The 16,363-nt window shown below is 39.7% G+C and overlaps 1 protein-coding gene across 1 annotated transcript in view; it reads right to left on the reverse strand.

Annotated features, from left to right (window-relative positions):
* Nucleotides 1-16,363, reverse strand: part of LOC125780337 (ionotropic receptor 75a) — a 1,012,909-nt gene that overhangs the window by 771,373 nt on the left and 225,173 nt on the right. The window contains exon 2 of the mRNA XM_049462532.1: nucleotides 15,169-15,665. Within this exon, the coding sequence (XP_049318489.1) occupies nucleotides 15,169-15,665 (497 nt within the window). The remainder of the gene's footprint in view (nucleotides 1-15,168; nucleotides 15,666-16,363) is intronic.

The following is a 16,363-nucleotide window of genomic DNA, read 5'->3' on the forward strand; positions in this document are numbered from 1 at the left end:
TTTTTTTTCAACTGAAAAACAGGCTCAAAATTTTCGAAAATGTGTAAAAACAAGTCACTCAAAAGATGGGCTCTTAATATTGATATTAAGAGGTGCCTATTTCAAATTTTCTGTTTTCCATATAAATTACAAAGAAAAAAAATTATTTTTTTTTTGTGGTGGTTATTGTGCGGAGGTTTTATATGTTCCCCGATAGCTGCCAGTAGGGATGGTAAACTCGATTCCGATTCTACTCGAAAATCGAGTTTTCTCGTAAAATAATCGGTTTTTGGGAATCGATCTCCAGTAGTCGAAGTCGATTAAGAATCGGTTCTTGACATTCGAAAAATCGATTATTTTACGACGAGTTTCCATATTTTACAAAGAAGCTGATGCATGCTCCTTATCAGTTCTTCGCCGCCGTGTTTGAATAGCTCGGCCGACAATCCATCGGCCCCTGCCGCTTTGTTGTTTTTCAGGCGGGCAATTGCTATTCGAACTTATTCATGATCGGGCAATGGAACGTCTGCTCCATCGTCATCGATTGGGGTATCGGGTTCACCTTCTCCTGGTGTTGTGCATTCACTGCCATTCAGCAGGCTGGAAAAGTGTTCCCTCCATAATTTAAGTATGCTCTGGGCATCGGTGGTTAGATCACCTTGGGGGGTTCTACAGGAGTATGCTCCGGTCTTGAAACCTTGTGTAAGCCGTCATAGAATTTTCGAGCATTATCCCTGTCGGCCAGCTTATCAAGCTGTTCGTACTCACGCATTTCGGCCTCTTTCTTCTTCTGTCTGCAAATGCGTCTCGCTTCCCTCTTCAACTCTCGGTATCTATCCCATCCCGCAGGTGTTGTGGTCGATCGTAACGTTGCGAGGTAGGCAGCCTGTTTTCTCTCCGCTGCGACACGGCACTCCTCGTCGTACCAGCTGTTCTTTTGCACTTTCCGAAAACCAATGGTTTCGGTTGCAGCTGTACGTAAGGAGTTTGAAATGCCGTCCCACAGTTCCCTTATACCGAGTTGTTGACGAGTGCTCTCAGAGAGCAGGAGTGTAAGCCGGGTAGAGAATCGTTCGGCTGTCCTTGTGTTTGTTGGCGTGCGTTTTTTGCTGCACAGAAGCGGGTGCGAATCTTAGCTGCAACAAGATAGTGGTCCGAGTCGATGTTAGGACCTCGGAGCGCACGCACATCTAAAACACTGGAGACGTGTCTTCCGTCTATCACAACATGATCGATCTGGTTGGTAGTTTTTCGATCCGGAGACAGCCAGGTAGCTTGATGGATCTTCTTATGCTGGAATCTAGTACTACAGCCTCAACCCATTTGGGGATGTTTCCTCGTGGAGGCTGAATTTACCGACCATAGTCCCAAAGATACCTTCTTTGCCCACCCTGGCGTTGAAGTCGCCAAGCACGATTTTTACATCGTGACGGGGGCATCTCACATAAGTGCGCTCCAAGCACTCATAAAAGGCATCTTTGATCACATCGTCCTTCTCTTCCGTCGGGGCGTGGGCGCAAATCAGCGATATGTTGAAGAACCTCGCTTTGATGCGGATTGTGGCTAGACGTTCATTCTCCGGAGTGAATGATAGTACTCGGCGACGGAGTCTCTCTCCCACCACGAATCCAACACCAAACTTGCGCTCCTTTATATGGCCACTGTAGTAAATGTCACAAGGACCTACTCGTCTCTGTCCTTGTCCCGTCCATCGCATTTCTTGGACGGCGGTGATGTCAGCCTTTATCTTTACGAGGACATATACCAGCTGGGCAGCGGCACCTTCCCAATTAAGGGACCGGACATTCCAGGTGCATGCCCTCAAATCATAGTCCTTATTTCGTTTGCCATGGTCGTCATCAAAAGGGGGGTCTCTCATTCGAGGCTGTTCTTTCCTTTTCATTGGGGGTGTTTTTTACGTGGCGGGTCCCAAACCCAGCGCACAACCCTATGCAGGGGATGTTTCGCCTTCTCACTTTAGCTCGCTCAAACGGATGTTCTTAGGCTACCCAGACGATACTTGGTCAAAGACCGGAAGTCGTGAGCTGCTTGAGTCATATGTAAAAGAATCGTTTCTGGCCACTCCCAAGTAAATGGCGATCAGAGAACTCTCCTCACTTGCGTGAACTTCTACACATGACTCCATCCTCCGCCACCTTTACATTATAAAAATTAGGGCATTTTATTTTTTTATAAGAGAGAGGAGAGTTAATACCAGTATATGAGAAACGCTGCACAGAAACAAAAATTTCAACAGCCAAAATTAAGAATTAAATGGTTAAACTAAGTTTATTATTATTAAATGTTACTTATTAAGAATAGATAAAATGATTTTTTTAATAGTATAGTAAAGAGGGAATCGGGACATATTACGGAATGGATCCTTTAACTCAAAATTTGTTCTAGAAAATTTTAAAAGTAAACTGCCTGATGGAGCTAGCGGGATCGTTAAAATTAATATCAGACAAGAGAGATGGGCTACAGACTGACCCATTCATGAGTTTAAAATGAAGTATTATACCAAGCATCTCCCTACGGTAACGGTGTAAGGGAGAAGATTTAAACTGGAATCCAAATGCAAATGATTTAAGCCAAAAAGTAAACATTGTTTTTGAACGTACTCTAACTTCTCCGAATGGACTTGATAACTAGGGTTCTAAACTACAGAAGTTTACTCTAATATAGGCCTCATCAGAGATGTAAAAAGAATTTTTGTTGTAAGCGGATCTTTAAATTCTTTAGACCAACGTTTAACAAAACTAAGAGCGCCTTTAGCTTTAAAAACCGTGGAAGATGCGTGAAGACTAAAATTGAGTTTGGCGTCCATAGTAATTTCCAGATCAACAAAACTGCCTACTTGTTCCAACCTAAAGTTTTGTATTACGTATGAAGTAGGGCCGACAGATCTACATACGTGAAAAGCACACCGTTTTACATTTTTTAAGGTTCAATGGCATGCCATTTCTATTACACCAAGAAACTAGGTTGTTTAAGTCTGTTTGCAACTGACATCTTTCGGTATTTGCAGTATATGATTTAAAAAGTTTTACATCGCCAGCATATAATAAAACTCTCGAATACATAATAACAGATGATATGTCATTAATAAATAACAAGAACAGAAAAGAAGCTGTTTAATTAGTAATGTCCTCCAAAGGTGAATACGTTATCTCTATCGACAGTCTTGCAAAAATCGCTGCTATTCAGAATGCATTCAACCCCAGCCCTTTAATCAGAAAAATTTGGGACAATCTAATTTATAGCCGAAGAAAAGTTAAAATATTATGGATTCAAAGCGACTGTGACATTCCAGGGAGCGAAGTCGCTGATAAAGAAGCAAAACACGCCAATCGTAGGGCATGTATTTACGTAGGAACTAATGAAATCACTGACATCTTGCGATTCCTTAAAAATTACTCAAAGATTAAAATAAAAAAACAACAAAAAATTAATATTTTTTAAAAGTTATATTTTCTTTTATTCAAAGTAGTGTTACCTTGTGCCTCGATACAGAGTTTAGCCCGGTCAATAAGCATTTCAAATGAGCGTTTAAGGTCATTTTTTGGAATGCTCTTGAGAATATCGGTCGTCGCTTTTCGGATAGCTGAAATGTCCTGAACAAACGTAAAAACAAATCAGCATTGTCTTTATTTTTTACTTCTGTAGAAGACTTTTTTCGGTGACTTCTATCGTCCCAGAGGTTCTCACGACCTTCTTGGAATCGCTTAAGCCACTCATGCAAATTACTACGGGATAGGCACTGATCACCATAAACTTTCTTTATCATTTGAAATGTTTCAGTAAACGTTTTCCCAAGTTTAAAACAATATTTAATATTTTCTCTTTGTTCAAAATGCATATTACGACCGATGACCAAAAGCTGCTGTCACTTTTTGATCGATAACATCGATTGTAGTTATACAATTGTTTTAAATTTTTACGAAATGTAAACAAGAGATCAAACTTTTTATTTCATATACCCACCAATTAACTCTGGACAACAGGTGCTACTTCGGACTGAGTAGGCAATTGAGAAGCAAAGTCCTCTCTCGACAGACAAAAACCAAACTCTATAAGTCTCTCATAATTCCCGTCCTGCTATATGGTGCAGAGGCTTGGACGATGTCAACAGCGGATGAGTCGACGTTGCGAGTTTTCGAGAGAAAAATTTTGCGAAAGATTTATGGTCCTTTGCGCGTTGGCCACGGCGAATATCGCATTCGATGGAACGATGAGCTGTACGAGATATACGACGACATTGACATAGTTCAGCGAATTAAAAGACAGCGGCTACGCTGGCTAGGTCATGTTGTCCGGATGGATGAAAACACTCCAGCTCTGAAAGTATTCGACGCAGTACCCGCCGGGGGTAGCAGAGGAAGAGGAAGACCTCCACTCCGTTGGAAGGACCAAGTGGAGAAGGACCTGGCTTCGCTTGGAATATCCAATTGGCGCCACGTAGCGAAAAGAAGAAACGACTGGCGCGCGGTTGTTAACTCGGCTATAATCGCGTAAGCGGTGTCTACGCCAATTAAGAAGAAGAAGATACCCACCAATAGGTGGCGCCACCAGAAACAGTTATATTTAAAAAGTTCTGTTTCTTTTGCGACACACCTTATATGATAATCGCTTCTTCTTCTTCTTTACTGGCGTAGACAACGCTTATGTGATTATAGCCGAGTCAACAACAGCGCGCCAGTCGTTTTTTCTCTTCGCTACGTGGCGCCAAATGGATATTCCAAGCGAAGCCAGGTCCTTCTCAACTTGGTGCTTCCAACGGAGTGGAGGTCTTCCTCTTCCTCTGCTTCCCGCGGCGGGTACTGCATCGAATACTTTCAGAGCTGGAGTGCTTTTATCCATCCGGACAACATGACCTAGCGTAGCCGCTGTCTTTTAATATGCTGAACTATGTCAATGTCGTCGTATACCTCGTACAGCTCATCGTTCTATCGAATGCGATATTCGCCGTGGCCAATGCGCAAAGGACCATAAATCTTTCGCAGAACCTTTCTCTCGAAAACTCGTAACGTCGACTCATCGGTTGTTGTCATCGTCCAAGCTTCTGCACCATATAGCAGGACGGGAATTATGAGCGACTTATAGAGTTTGGCTTTTGTTCGTCGAGAGAGCAGCTGTACACTCTTATAAAAGATTGTACCTGCTCGATTAAGTTCTGCAGCTCGAATAATTTTCTCCAACAGCAGATTGAAGAAGTCACGCGATAGGGAGTCGCCTTGTCTGAAACCTCGTTCCGTATCGAACGTCTCGGAGAGGTCCTTCGCGATCCTGACGGAGCTTTTTGTGCTGCTCAACGTCAGTTTACACAGCCGTATGAGTTTTGCGGAGATAGAAAATTCAGACATCGCGGCATAAAGGCAGCTCCTTTTCGTGCTGTCGAAAGCAGCTTTGAAATCGACGAAGAGGTGGTGTGTGTCGATTTTCCTATCACGGGTCTTTTCCAAGATTTGGCGCATGGTGAATATCTGGTCCGTTGTTGATTTGCCAGGTCTAAAGCCACACTGATAAGGTCCAATCAGTTTGTTGACGGTGGGCTTTAATCTTTCACACAATACGCTCGGCAGAACCTTATATGCGATGTTGCGGAGGCTAATCCCACGGTAGTTGGTGCAGATTGTGGGGTCTCCTTTTTTATGAATTGGGCATAGCACACTTAAATTCCAATCGTTGGGCATGATTTCGTCCGACCATATATTACATAGAAGCTGATGCATGCTCCTTATCAGTTCTTCGCCGCCGTGTTTGAATAGCTCGGCCGGCAATCCGTCGGCCCCTGCCGCTTTGTTGTTCTTCAGGCGGGTAATTTATATTCGAACTTCTTCATGGTCGGGCAATGGAACATCTGCTCCATCGTCATCGATTCGGGAATCGGGTTCGCCTCCTCCTGGCGTTGTGCGTTCACTGCCATTCAGCAGGTTGGAGAAGTGTTCCCACCATAATTTAAGTATGCTCTGGACATCTGTGAATAGATCAGCTTTGGGGATTCTACAAGATAATGCTACGGTCTTGAAACCTTCTGTAAGCCGCCGCATTTTTTCGTAGACTTTCCGAGCTTATCAAGCTCTTCGTACTCTCGCATTTCGGCCTCTTTCTTTTTCTGTCTGCAAATGCGTCTCGCTTCCCTCTTCAACTCTCGGTGTCTATCCCATCCCGCACGTGTTGTGGTCGATCGTAACGTTGCGAGGTAGGCAGCCTGTTTTCTCTCAGCTGAGACACGGCACTCCTCATCGTACCAGCTGTTCTTTTGCACTTTCCGAAAACCATTGGTTTCGGTTGCAGCTGTACGTAAGGAGTTTGAAATGCCGTCCCACAGTTCCCTTATACCGAGTTGTTAACGAGTGCTCTCAGAGAGCAAGAGTGCAAGCCGAGTAGAAAATCGTTCGGCTATCTGTTGTGATTGCAGCTTCTCGACGTCGAACCTTCCTTGTGTTTGTTGGCGTGCGTTTTTTGCTGCACAGAGGCGGGTGCGAATTTTGGCTGCAACAATATAGTGGTCCGAGTCGATGTTAGGACCTCGGAGTGCACGCACATCTAAAACACTTCCGTCTATCACGACATGATCGATCTGGTTGGTAGTTTTTCGATCCGGAGACAGCCAGGTAGCTTGATGAATCTTCTTATGCTGGAATCTAGTACTACAGATAACCATATTTCGGGCGCCGGCGAAGTCGATCAGCCTCAACCCATTTCGGGATGTTTCCTCGTGGAGGCTGAATTTGCCGACCGTAGTGCCAAAGATACCTTCTTTGCCCACCCTGGCGTTAAAGTCGCCAAGCACGATTTTGACATCGTGGCGGGACATCTCTCATAGGTGCGCTCCAAGCACTAATAAAAGGCATCTTTGGTCACATCGTCCTTCTCTAACGTCGGGGCGTGGGCGCAAATCAGCGATATGTTGAAGAACCTCGCTTTTATGCGGATTTTGGCTAGGTTCATTCATAGGATTGAATGAACTCGGCGACGGAGTCTCTCTCCCACCACGAATCCAACACCAAACTTAAGCTCCTTTATATGGCCACTGTAGTAAATGCCACAAGGACCTACTCGTCTCTGTCCTTGTCCCGTCCATCGCATTCCTTGGACGGCGGTGATGTCAGCCTTTGTTTTTACGAGGACATCAACCAGCTGTGCAACGGCACCTTCCCAATTAAGGGGCCGGACATTCCAGGTGCTTGCCCTCATTTCGTAGTCCTTATTTCGTTTGCCATGGTCGTCATCAAAAGGGGGGTTTCTCATCCGAGGCTGTTTACACTTTTTCATTGGGGGTGTTTTTTTACGTGGAGGGTCCCAAACCCAGCGCACAACCCAAAGTTGGGGATATTTCGCCTTCTCACTTTAGCACGCCTTCAAACGGATGTTCTTAGGCTACCCAGAGGATACTTGGTCAAAGTCCGGAAGTCGTGAGCTGCTTGAGTCAAATGTAAAGAAATCGTTACTGGCCACTCCCAAGTGAATGGCGATCAGAGAACTTTCCTCACTTGCGTGAACCTCTACACATTACTCCATCCTCCGTTTGATTCCACCAGACCAAAAATCACTCTAAACTGTCAATTTATGTGAATTTAACGGTTGTTCGCACCAGAATCGATAGTTTTCTTTATTGCCCACACCACTCAAATGAAAGTGAGACTACAATAAAGTGGCAAAAGCGCTCGAAAAGTTGCAATTGCAGAACGATTATTATACTTTTTTAACCTGTTGCTTGTTCACCTAACTGTTGTACATATCACCTAAAACTAATCGAGATAGTTATGGGGTTATAATTATAAATGATCAGGTTGACGAGAAAAGTTAAAATCCCAGCGATTGTCTGTGAGTCTGGTGATAAGCGAGGGTAAGACGAAATTTCTCCTGTTATCAAACAAACAGTCGTCGTACACGCGACTATGCTCCCACGTTACTGTTGGCAGACATAATTTCGAAGTCGTAGATAATTTCGTCTATCTTGTAACTACCACGACCAACAATGTTAGCCTGTAAATCCAACACAGAATAGTTCTTGCCAACTGGTGGTACCTCGGACTGAGTAGGCAATTGAGAAGTAAAGTCCTCTCTCGACGAACAAAACCCAAACTCTATAGGTCACTCATTATTACCGTCTGGCTATATGACGCAGAGGCATGGTCGATGACAACAAGTGATGACTCAATGTTGCGAGGTTTCTAGGGAAAAGTTCAGCGAAAGATTTATGGTCCTTTGCGCGTTGGACGCCGCGAATATCGCATTCGATGAAACGATGAGCTGTATGAGATATACGACGACATTAGCATAGTTTAGCGATTTAAAAGATAGCGGCTACGATGGCTAGGTCATGTTGCCCGAATGGACGAAGACACTCCAGCTCTGAAAGTATGCGTCGCAGTACCCGTCGGGGGAAGCAGAGGAAGAAAAGACCTCCACTCCGTTGGAAGGGCTAGGAGGAGAGGGACCTGGCTTCGCTTACAATATCCAATTGGCGCCACGTAGTGAAAGGAAGAAACGACTGGCGCGCTGTTGTTAACTCGGCTATAATCGCACAAGCGATACCCTAATGAAACCCAGGGAATATTTTTTGAGTATTGTGACATATTAGTAGTATGTGGTAAGAGCAAAAGTAAGTGAAATCGGGTCGGTACTACCCCACTCTCATATCTACATATAATTTCGTTTTTCTAACAAATCATATATTGAGTATGTCAGTCAGTGTATCATTGACATTTTACACATTTTAGTATTTCCCTAACATTGATTCCTTCAAGTTGCAAGAGTAAAAAATGTTCGGTTGCATCCGAACTTAGCCTTCCATACTTGTTTAGATAATAAAATTAAATAATTTGTAAACGTTTTCTTGCGTATATCTTTCCTGTGACAGTGTAAACATTACGGAATGCAATGAAAAAAATTACACAATCATGTCGTATTAAAAACGACTGAAACGACACTTAGAAATCAATAGGAATAGAAAATCCGGCAATTCCACGTAATTCTAAGTAAAGGGTGATTTTTTAAGAGTTTGATAACTTTAAAAAAAAAAAAAACGCATAAAATTTGCAAAATCTCATCGGTTCTTTATTTGAAACGTTAGATTGGTTCATGACATTTACTTTTTGAAGATAATTTCATTTAAATGTTGACCGCGGCTGCGTCTTAGGTGGTCCATTCGGAAAGTCCAATTTTGGGCAACTTTTTCGAGCATTTCGGCCGGAATAGCCCGAATTTCTTCGGAAATGTTGTCTTCCAAAGCTGGAATAGTTGCTGGCTTATTTCTGTAGACTTTAGACTTGACGTAGCCCCACAAAAAATAGTCTAAAGGCGTTAAATCGCATGATCTTGGTGGCCAACTTACGGGTCCATTTCTTGAGATGAATTGTTGTCCGAAGTTTTCCCTCAAAATGGCCATAGAATCGCGAGCTGTGTGGCATGTAGCGCCATCTTGTTGAAACCACATGTCAACCAAGTTCAGTTCTTCCATTTTTGGCAACAAAAAGTTTGTTAGCATCGAACGATAGCGATCGCCATTCACCGTAACGTTGCGTCCAACAGCATCTTTGAAAAAATACGGTCCAATGATTCCACCAGCGTACAAACCACACCAAACAGTTTTTCGGGATGCATGGGCAGTTCTTGAACGGCTTCTGGTTGCTCTTCACCCCAAATGCGGCAATTTTGCTTATTTACGTAGCCATTCAACCAGAAATGAGCCTCATCGCTGAACAAAATTTGTCGATAAAAAAGCGGATTTTCTGCCAACTTTTCTAGGGCCCATTCACTGAAAATTCGACGTTGTGGCAGATCGTTCGGCTTCAGTTCTTGAACGAGCTGTATTTTATACGGTTTTACACCAAGATCTTTGCGTAAAATCTTCCATGTGGTCGAATAACACAAACCTAATTGCTGCGAACGGCGACGAATCGACATTTCACGGTCTTCAGCCACACTCTCAGAAACAGACGCAATATTCTCTTCTGTACGCACTGTACGCATTCGTGTGGTTGGTTTAATGTCCAATAAAGTAAACTGAGTGCGAAACTTGGTCACAATCGCATTAATTGTTTGCTCACTTGGTCGATTATGTAGACCATAAATCGGACGTAAAGCGCGAAACACATTTCGAACCGAACACTGATTTTGGTAATAAAATTCAATGATTTGCAAGCGTTGCTCGTTAGTAAGTCTATTCATGATGAAATGTCAAAGCATACTGAGCATCTTTCTCTTTGACACCATGTCTGAAATCCCACGTGATCTGTCAAATACTAATGCATGAAAATCCTAACCTCAAAAAAATCACCCGTTACAATAGGCTTTTGTACTATATATATACATATACGTTCCTATGGGTAGTCGAGAAAGGCTTTTCGTAATTCTAATAAAATATTTACCTTTTTAAACAAATATGTACATACTATTGTGGTCGACCACTTTTTGCCATTTCTCCGCTGGAGGCATTATTCCATAAGTGTAGAACTTTCGTCTGTGTAAATCGAAATTCAGAAATTTCCAGAACGGAAGCGAGCGAACCATTACTAGCTACACGAACTGATACAGGATCGTCTCCGTATACTTAACAAATAGCATTGAACAGCTATAACATTTTTTTCAACTTCCCCGAAGTTAATTTTTTTCGTTAAATAAAACTTTCTCCTTTCCTACACAACAATGTGAGAATAGTCTGATACTGCCTACATTGAATAGAAAAATAGCTGGTGTCTAGTAATCCTGATCCTTTTTCGTTTTATCCCAGAAGTTTCAGAACAGAATTTGTCCTTTTGTTCTCAAAATAGAGTGCAAAAACATCTGACAAGTTTAGTAATTGTTTTTCGACCAATCAATATGTAATTCTTAATCTTCTTATAATGTAAGTCTCCCAAGAGAAATTAATACAGGTTACTCTTTAACGAAAAAGTGTCGAAATACTATACTGAAGGCTACTTTCAAAGGGAAATTAAATCCTTAAGGGTTCGTCTCAGTGTGACCGACGGAAAAATCACCAATTTTCGTGAATGTTTTTCAATGCTGAAATTAACTAAGCGGTCCGGTTTTGTTTTTTTCTAACTAATGCATTCACCAGGAATAAAAATGATTTTTTTTATGTTTATTTATTGGGTGTATAATAGTTAGATAAATTGTTGAAATGATGCGTAAAAAAGGATCTTTCACGATTGCGGCCGCAATTTTTATCTAAAACAGAAGTTTCAAAAATATTATTAATCTGTGGGAAAGTGGCCGATATGGAAGCTTTATTATGTATTTTTTTTTAATTTGACAAAATGGTGGCGGTTTGAACAAAAACGAATATGGCCCTTTTTCGGCAGTTTTTCGTAGAAAAAATAGGAAGATTCCAAAAAATAGGGTTCATAGCATGACGTTAAAAGTGTTTTAGATAGACTATGACGTTAAAAGTGTTTTCTACAAATTGGAACTAGATATCTTCAAAACTCTACTCTGAAAGTGGAAACCGTTTTGAAAAACACCATTTTGAGAAAAACGCGTTTAAAGATTGGACTCGCTGCGTTAACCACTGTGTTCCCTTTCTACAGGAAACGCTGCAGTGACCGTAATAATTTGATTTCGATTTCAAAAATTGACAGAATTTTTATTACAGTGTATACTACTCGATAATGCAACAATCGAGTTTTCAAAGATTTCACACTGAGACGATCCCTTAACCCATTACTTCCCAAGCAACGAAATCATTGGAATTTTTTGATGAAATTTGTAACTTGGGCTCTTAATACGTTAAGAAAGAAGAATATGAAATAAAAAAATACTTTGATTGATGAATCAGCCCGTCATATAAATAGGACACTGGGGATATATGTCCAGAAAAAATGAAAGATAACACTTTTAAGAAAAACAACGTTATTTGAAAATTATCATCGTATGTAAGCTTATTTTGTATGATAAGCTATAAAACAATCACTGCAAAGTTTTTTTATCGCATTTGACACAAAAAGTAAGAGGTTTTTTCTTGCAACCTATTCCTTGGCAACGCCTCTGTTTGCCCCTCTTCATCATGTAGTGACCTAAATTGTCAAATCTGACGGGTTGCAACAGAACTTCGGAAGAGCCTGGAGTAGGTTTACTTGTTCTACCCTCTGATTTTTTCATCCATAAAAAACAAACCCTTCGTCTAAAATCTAGCAGAGGGATGTTCTCACTTTTATTGATTTGTTTGTAAATAATTCAGGAATTTACTAGAAACATATCTAGAAAACGAATTATTAGAGGCCAGTACCATTTATTGCCTCTAAAACGAATAAAACGGTGTTTATTCACCCCGCCCATGTTTTTATTATAATTATGAATAAGTCTTGTCTGATCTACGGCTACTTTCGCCTTTTCTGTTTTTGAGTACCTATTAGTTTTAACAAAAGGTTCAACAGTGTCAAAATTAGTCAAAAGACATACTACATTGTTATCATGCCATTTGACACATCATATTTCATTGTTTTTATTAAAGCGATGATCAGAATAACCTCTGTCTTTCTTTTTCATTTCTTTTTTTGTCATTATAGGATATTTCTTAGTCCTATTTTCTCTGACTGTACCCGTAGGTCTGACCCCTTGAGTTTTTAAATCCACCAACAATTGTAGACTGCTGAAAAAATTATCAAAGTAGACTACATGTGCGCAGGGATCGGTACACACTTCAAGCAACTTTTTTACCACTCTGAACCCAAGCCATCGCCAGTATTATCTGCGGTTTGAGTTTCTTTGCCTGCATATAACGAAAAATTATAACAGAATCCGCTCACTCCACACAGCGTCTAAAGTTTTTATCCAAACCTTACTAGTTTTCTTTTTATAAATTGTTTGATTCCGTGATGACTAAAGTATTTGACGATCTTTTCATCAACCGCTAAAATGCCAAACTTTTGAAAAGATTCATTAGCTTCTGAGATAAACGGGCGAATTTTGAAAGCTTTGACAGTATTATCGATTATTGAGTTATCATTGAAATGTAAATAGGACTTAATTTTATTAAAACGATTCCGTGATGTTCAATAAATGGAACGTGTACGTCATCATCTCTACACCAATAAAGTTTGCTTTGAGGCAAATGGTGATATGATGAGAAAAACAAAATTGCTATGAAGAGTTTTCACTCAATCACGGTGAGACTAAAGTTCAACTCATTTTTATAATGTTTGACATAAGCTTCTGTTTCTTGAACAATATATTCTATAATCTCGTCACATAACAAGTTTTCAAATATTTCTACCGCTGGTTTCTCTTCCAATTTCGCTATCATGTTTTCCAAATATTGATTAACCGTATTAGATCCCGGTTGACCATCAGAATAAACTGGATCACACTTACGCCAAGCAACTCTTTTACTTGCCCGAGATACTTTGATTAGGCTCACCTTCTTCAACATTGTCAACCGTACATGAAAACTCCACTTGACCAGCTACATCAGACACAGGTAAAACTCCCATATCGTCATCATGACCTTCTTCTATGTTTGTCACTTCATCCACTTCGTCTGGAGGTAATATGACAACATCAATATCATTAAAGTCCTCATCACTTGAATCTTCAATCTCTTGTAGATAATCTGCAATTTCGAACACCTTCAAGGCCTTTTTATACTTTTCCTTACTGGGTCCATAATCTATAGCAATAAAAACATATACAAGTATAGGCACACGTTTATCAAACAGAAAAGTGTATAGGTACTTTTAATATTTCATCAAAGAACAAAATTATACCATTTTACTATCAAACCACCACTCCCTATCGTGCGACTTTTTCAATCTGCTGCTGGAGAAAATAATTCGAGCTGCAGAACTGAATCGAGCAGGTACAATCTTTTATAAGAGTGTACAGCTGCTGGCGTATGCCGATGATATTGATATCATCGGGAAGCAGAGGAAGAGGAAGACCTCCACTCCGTTGGAAGGACCAAGTGGAGAAGGACGTGGCCTCGCTTGGAATATCCAATTGGCGCCACGTAGCGAAGAGAAGAAACGACTGGCGCGCTGTTGTTGACTCGGCTATAATCGCGTAAGCGGTGTCTACGCCAGCAAAGAAGAAGAAGACACGCAAGACACAAAATAATTGACTCTTGATGTACAGGTTCGGACTTGCTTTCGCGGCAAATAATAAAGGGAAGCCACCAGGTCATATTTATAGTACGGCTGATTTCGAAAGCATGACACATGATTCCAAAATTTGTTTTGTTGCTTTTTTATATACCTAAGATTTGGTTAAGGTCTTAGAATAATTTTTATAAACTTTAGAGTAAGTAGATATTTTTTTGATGTTATATGTATATTAGGGTGTGTCATTCTGAGGCAACCTTTTCTTTCAACTGAAAAACAGGCTCAAAACTTTTGAAAATGTGTAAAAAAAAGTCACTCAAAAGATGAGCTCTTAATATTAATATTAAGAGGTGCCTATTTCAAATTTTCTGTTTTCCATATAAATTACATGAAAAAAAAAAAATTTTTTTTTGTGGTGGTTATTGTGCGGAGGAGCGAAAAATCGATTATTTTACGAGAAAACTCGATTCTCGAGTAGAATCGGGATCGAGTTTGCCATCCCTACTGGCAGCCATCGAGGCACATATAAATCCTCCGCACAATAACCACCACAAAAAAAAATGATTTTTTTTTTATGTAATTTATATGGAAAACAGAAAATTTGAAATAGGCACCTCTTAACCCTTTCAGCTTATGTTTGACATCGTTTAAAAAGTCAAATACACAAAAACTTCTTTAAAATACACATCTTATAGATCAACTTCATGATCATGATTAACCCTTTTAGCCCCAAAGTTGCTTATAAGCAACTTCTATATATGTTTGACATCGTTTAAAAAGTCCTTTGGGGCTGAAAGGGTTAATGTTAATATTAGGAGCTCATCTTTTGAGTGACTTTTTTTTACACATTTTCGAAAGTTTTGAGCCTGTTTTTCAGTTGAAAAAAAAGGTTGCCTCAGAATGGCACACCCTAATGTATATATACTTGTATAATTAAAGAAATATTGGTCTTCTTAACACTTTTAATAACCAGAAAATAATATTATGTATAATAGGAAAATAGTACATAATATAAATTTCTACAGAAATAATTAAAATAAACGGTCAGTTTTGAAAAAAAAAAAATATATACTGTGGTGTCCTATAAATAGGACAGTGGTAAGGAATGGGTGAATATTGATAGTTTAATTTGTCAATTACTTACAACTGTAGCTCCTCTTAATATCGCACCATGAAACTGGTTTCTTTTACGTGAGTACTGGAGTTGCATTATATTTTTGCTTATGTGTTTATAAGATGATTCCTTTATAGGCGATAAGTTAATTAAAGACAGTTTCAAGGGATTTCGTAAGTGCTTTCCAACTGAGTAAACGTTCCAAATCTGAATCATAGAGTTTGATCCATTAATAAGAGTAATTTGCGCATTTGGTCCGAGGTAATCTATGCCAGGGGATATAAGCGATTCCACCTGTTTACCTTCCTTATACCACAGAAACCACTGATATGTTTTATTGAAATAGCGGCGTGCTGATGCTTGGTTTAAGAGTTTATTTGTGTTAACACAAATGCAATCAGTTAGTACCGACGATTTTCTGTAATTTGCTCGAGTAAAAGCGCTATCAAGCTTATATTTTCCATTTATATCAATTATTTCTATTAATAGTCCGTATCTCAACATTTTCTTTGTTATCTGCAAAAGATCTTTTAAAATAAATTATTAATAAACATGAAACATGTTAATTAATACTTTCAATATCGTTTATTACAACGTTACAATTAATACCGTTAAGATATTGTAAAATAGATTTAATTTAAGCATGTGCTATGAAGATAACTACATATATTGTACTCGCGAGCCTCCAAGAAAAAGATCCAAATGCAACTAATCCGAATAGAAAATATGTACTATTTATTTTTCGTTTCTTAAAAAAATGATGCAGTTAATTTAGATTTTTGTGACGACAGCAACGTAAATTGATCTATTTCAGTATATTAAAAGCGGCATCTTCAATCATAAAGTAAACTATTTTTTCTTTTCCGAAGTGGGTATCAAAATGCTCACCAAATCTATTGTAGATCAGCCAAATTTTTTTGACATGAAAACTATGGGTTTCATTTCACTTCACATTTTGAAAAATATGAACATACAAATAAATCTTAGAGGTCAATTAAATTAAGCTATGTATATGCATTAGAGTGGGTCAACTTTTTTCTTGACAAAGCGGTTATCAAAATCGTAAACTACGATGAATTCTAAGAAAATTTGCCCAAGAAACCATGAGTCTAAAATGAAAATCGAGCCTCCGGTTTTTAGCGAGAAAATTTCGTATATTGTATTTTGTAAAAAAAAAATCCAATTCCTATTCCACTGTCGATTGTTTGCTTGTTTTGTAGCTATC

This window comes from Bactrocera dorsalis, chromosome 1 (genome assembly GCF_023373825.1).
Source record: "Bactrocera dorsalis isolate Fly_Bdor chromosome 1, ASM2337382v1, whole genome shotgun sequence".
NCBI classification, from domain to species: domain Eukaryota; kingdom Metazoa; phylum Arthropoda; class Insecta; order Diptera; family Tephritidae; genus Bactrocera; species Bactrocera dorsalis.